This window comes from Fulmarus glacialis, unplaced genomic scaffold (genome assembly GCF_000690835.1).
Source record: "Fulmarus glacialis isolate BGI_N327 unplaced genomic scaffold, ASM69083v1 scaffold15801, whole genome shotgun sequence".
Taxonomy (NCBI): domain Eukaryota; kingdom Metazoa; phylum Chordata; class Aves; order Procellariiformes; family Procellariidae; genus Fulmarus; species Fulmarus glacialis.
In genome coordinates, this window is record NW_009191011.1 from 20,129 (window position 1) to 25,214 (window position 5,086).

General features: G+C 41.6%; 1 protein-coding gene across 1 annotated transcript in view; it reads right to left on the bottom strand.

Annotated features, from left to right (window-relative positions):
* Window positions 1-248: 248 nt before the first annotated feature.
* LOC104083146 (uricase-like) overlaps window positions 249-5,086 on the bottom strand; it is a gene marked incomplete at its 5' end in the record, with an annotated part of 7,164 nt that continues 2,326 nt past the window's right edge. Inside the window, 4 exons of the mRNA XM_009586536.1 lie at window positions 249-528; window positions 1,536-1,619; window positions 2,040-2,163; window positions 2,649-2,835. Coding sequence (XP_009584831.1) covers window positions 391-528; window positions 1,536-1,619; window positions 2,040-2,163; window positions 2,649-2,835 — 533 coding nt within the window. The remainder of the gene's footprint in view (window positions 529-1,535; window positions 1,620-2,039; window positions 2,164-2,648; window positions 2,836-5,086) is intronic.

Here is a 5,086-nt window from a genome sequence, read left to right on the forward strand (position 1 = left end):
ATGACAAGTTACGTCAATGAAACATCTGGTTTTGTGCCTGTATATTCATTTTACTGAACAAACATTAATGTGTCAAAAGCATGTTACAGACATTATCGAATTAATTGTTTCATTAAGAGGTCTGGGAATAGCTAGTTTAAAAATTAATTGACTATAATGTTTCCAGCTGGGATTTTCAAAAGAGCGTAGGGGATTTCAATCTGCAAATCACACTGAGATTCAGGGACAGACTTTGATTTCTGAATTCCTGAGGGTCCTTCAGAAATCCCAACCTCAGGAGTTCATAGAGGGAAAAGTAGTCAGCAATGGAAGAGGCCGATAAGGAGTATACGTTGATAGGAAAGCCATACTGTTAAGTTTATCAGGAAGGTGTGAGTGTAGCCAAGAGGTTTAGTTTCCCTGGGCAGCTGCCAGTCCAAACTGACTTTGCCTCTCATCTTTTAGCATGTTGCCTTGTGCTTCTAAGAACTTCTTCCTGCCAAGCGTGCAAGCGCAGGAGCCATAGGGAGTTTCCACTGGAACCAGAACCTGAGGAGGATAAGCACAAACACAGAGGTCATTTCTGAGACAGGGATGTGCCACTGCCGTCACAGCAGAAACTGCAGCTATTCACCTCCTCTCAAAATCATGCCCAGGCCCTTCCCTTCCCGTATGAATATCAATGGTAGATTTTGCTGTTAGCTGAAGTGAAAGCGGATCTATAATATCCACCTGAAAGAGGGCAAAGGTAGGATAGGATGGCAGCAGAACCACAAGACTTAGGGAGGGACACTAGAGCATAAACAGACTATAAACCATTGATGCAAAACGGAATAACCCAGTTTCTCTCTGTCACGTGAGGATAACAGACTTTCAGCTGGACCTGGCTGTCAGCTAGAGCAGCTGTGGAGGGAGGAGCAAATATATCCCATCCCCTACATCTCTCACCCTCTGCCTGATCCCAGGCTTATACCTTGTCCACTGTTGGACTAATCTGCTTTGGCTCCTAATGGCTACAGAAACATCCCTTCACTGGTCCCTTAGAGTGCTGGTCTTCTGTCACCTAGAGTTAGCCTATGGCCTAGCTAACCTGCTTGTAACCCTACTGCACCAAGGGTGCTCCCTGGCCTCAGTGGTGCTGCCAATGGAGCAGAAAGAAGAGCCATAGTGAGCTAGCTTTTCATACTACCTGGCTATGTGAAAGGATGCCATGACACATTCTGCTTGGTTGAAACTGCACAGGTTGACATTATTGCTAAAAGCCAAATTCAGTGGAGAAAGCGAATGATTTTTCAGAGGTACTCTCTGTTACAGATCCCTTTGATCTCCAAAGCATTCCACTGTGCTGCTTTAGCTTTTATCAACAACACAAGAAGGCAATTATCCTTCTTCTGTAATCAGTGTAAATCTCTTTTAGAGCTAAGGTGGAGCTTTCACTGAGGCAGGAGGAGAAAGTTTGCTCCCTTTAACTCTGTTCTGTGCAGAACTGCTGCTATGCTTTAAGGCAGAGTATTTCTAAAGAGTCCAGGCAAGCTGTGTTTGGAGCATTTACTTACTTCTTTGTCATTGGTCAAGCCTAGATTCTTCATGTCTACAACATTATAAAAAGTGTTGTTCAAGATGACTTCTATGACCTGTACCTGAAACCGTGAAAACAGATGAGACAATGAATTGGAGCACCTTCTCAGCCAACAGCCTGGCAATCTTTTCATTCACTGTAAAGAAAAGCAATACAACTCCCCCCACCCCCCTATATATGCAGTTGATAAAATGCAATCTATTGAACATGTAGACAATGTTGTAGCACCCATTTCACTGTTACTCACGTCCTGCCAAGCACTGAGTGATATTCTCCCCCATTATGTTCACAGCCGGGGAGCAGCATATGAACTTCTCAGTGTGTTCATTTTTTTTTCAGACCATCTAGCTGTACCACCAAACAGTTTCCAGTCTTACTTAGAACTGTCAGAGGAAATAATAGGCTCATTTTGGTCTTCTTAGTTGTCCGATTAACATTCATTATTGTTTAAGTAAAACATCAACAGGAGGAAAGCAGATACCTGTGACACTTTGGAAAGGACAAGCATCTGGATACCGTTGACAGTCTTCTGGTAAGAGGGTGAATATTCCCCACAGTCAGGTGGCCCAGAAAAGGCTTCAAGGATACATTCACGGATTTTGTTCCTAGAGGTAACACAAGTTCTTACAAAACTTGTATCAGCTGTCTCTGTCTAGATCCATAATGTTTTACTGGTTTTTTTCATTTTCTCTGTCTTTTCTGACTAATACATAGCACATGGGATTTCATGGAAGAGCAATTTCTTTGTCTTGTCACCTCCAAATTCCCCCCCCCCCAGCTCTATAATTCACAAATAGGTGTTTTGCTAAAAGTATTTAACAAATTGTTGTTAGTTTGTTCTCCTAAAGTGTTCTGTACTGAACACTGAACTGTCCATTTAAATACTGTCCACTGATGCCATCAGAGAGAAGATTACCCCCCAAGGTGTGCCTCTTCCCCCCTGGTACCAAGGGCTTAGCAATGCCACTGAGCTCTCTGAGAGTGGCTAGTGCGCAGCAACTGTAGATCTGGCCCTTACACCTGCTGTATTGTATAGAGGGACTTTGGGATCATAGATTAGGTAATAAATATTATTTGATTTGATGTATACCATATGCAATCAAAGTCAAAGTCTCTGCATTCGCCGTATGACCATTTGCAGAAGAGCTCTCCACATAAAATCCTGTCATTCCTTTCAGGAAGTGTGGTGTGTTCATTCTTATAGAAGCCTTCAAATCCAGACTGTGTTGTCTTCATAAGTTTCAGATCTTTAATTCCAGCAAAAACAACCAGAGGACCTGTGATCCAAAAATACAAGACAGTATCAGCTCCTTTTCAGGCAGAGAGAAAGAAACCTCTGGAGCACACTTGCAGTGACAGCTCCAGAGCCATGAGCAGACTCTCCAGGACTCACTTGTGTGCTTCTGCTGCAAGCCTAGCTACTTTTAAAAATTATTTTCTGCACACTGATGTTAGCAGAAAGGTAAGAAACAAGACAGAAACTACTGAAGTCAGAGCTCAATCTAGAAAGCAGAGAATCGCATCAAGTGACCTGCAGTCAAGGAGAGGTAAGGACACCCTTTATCTCACCTCCTTGGAGCTGGGACATGCATCGGGTTGGCTCTCACTGATGTCAGTTCAGGGACTACTAATTGCTCTAAAGGGAAATGAAACAGGCTACTAGGGCTGCGGAGTACAGGAGGGGTGAGGTGAGCCTTTTCTAACAACGTAGAGGAGTGTAGAAACTCTCTGTACAGACTTGGAGCCTCAGTCAGAAATTTGCTTTCCATACCCAGCCTGTTGTGAGTTTTGCATCCATAAGAACGAGAGGGCGAGGAGCTAATGCAAATCCTTGCAGTTCAGCTAATTAGCAGGAACTGGCACTGATACAGATGCTACCCACAGGTTCAAACTGACAATGTTCTTGCTCTTAGCCACTACTTATAAAAAGTGCTATTGTAGATGACTGCTGCATGGGTGGATTGTCATCTTCTAAAGACCAAACAGTTGTGTCCTGAACTTTTTCTTCTGACAAACCTTTTGGATGGCGGCTAAACAATTTGAAGTGGTCAGTCATTTAGAGCACACCAAACAGATAACTGAAAATTTCACTGACCAGAGCTGCCGGAAAAGCAGATTCAGAAAAGAGAAACTTCATGGCACGCAGGCTTATCCAGAGCCTGTACAGATAGTCAGTGGCTGAAGCCCATGCTGCTGTTTCTGTGCTGCTCTTGGTGCTCACACTAGCTAGTTCAAAATTAATCCTTGAATACGTCTGGTGCATAGTAATCCTGCCTTTGACTGGGAAGACTGACAGACTGTCTTTAAACCGTGTCTTTGCAAGAATTTACACTGGAAATAATTCCACTGTGATAGATGTTTTTAAATGACATGATTGTTTAGAGGTTTGGGTTTTTTAAACTGCTCTGTCACTGGAAATTATCAAAACTGCATTTTATCTATTTCTTCTCTTGTTTACATTCACTGTTGTTTTTGAAAGAGTCCAAAGATGTGTATCTATAATTTTGGCTACACCCCCCTGTTATTTACTGAAGCTTTAAAAAAAAATCTGAAGAAGAGACTGTCCTTGGACAGGATATTCTGGGGTTTGTTCAGATCTTGATGAATTAATTGCTTGGGTATAAGATTGTAATACACAGGTATTAATGTAATGCAGATACTATCAGTGAACCTGGAGATATATTTATCTCATATTCAAATACATAGCCTTATTTGAGAGGGCTCCTTGCAATGAATGATTTACTGAAAGGCTGGCTGTGTAGCAATCGACCTGAAACTCGCACTGAAGAATATAACGCCTGGGCAAAGTTGTGGAGGTGAACAGCCCGTGCTGTGCTTTCAGTATGTTTTGTGCTTGTGCTGTCTTGAGTTGTCAGATGTTGACTCAGTTAAGTTACTTATGATGTTTTCAGTTTCCAAAAAACTCTGAGCCTTTTATCAGCCGATATAATGGCAAAGAATAAGCCTATAATTCTACTAAGCCTCACTAGGTTTCTTTTAATGATGAGAAAAGAGTTAAAAGATAGGATTAACTGAGAAATAAATTTCTGTGTCTGGCTGATAGGTGCATAGGAGGATGCTAAAGATAGAGAAGGTTCTCTTATAAGAAAAATAAAAGGGATTTGAAAATCTTCTCTTTGTTATTGTTCACCTGGGCAGGGAATCCTAAAGAAACATCTAAAGGGCTACATGAAGGGAAGACTAAGAAGGAAAGGCAGTTTCTTCAGTAAGCCTTAAAGGCTTTTTGTTTCTGTAGAACCTGAAATTGCAAAATTTCATGCTGAATTTTCAAGGTGATGAAAAATTTAATTCAATCTGTACGTTAAGAGCAGCGGCTTTTCAAGAAAGCATAAACTCTTTTTCTTTAAATTTTTTTATTCAGGTTTCTTTCGTAACATTTTCCAGAAACCTCAATACTATTGAGGCTGCCAAAAATACAGCAGTAGTTAACATCACTAGGAACATTAGAAAAGATTAGGCCCAGAGACACTGGAGACTTGTACAGGCTCTCTCTTTGCTTTCAGCAGG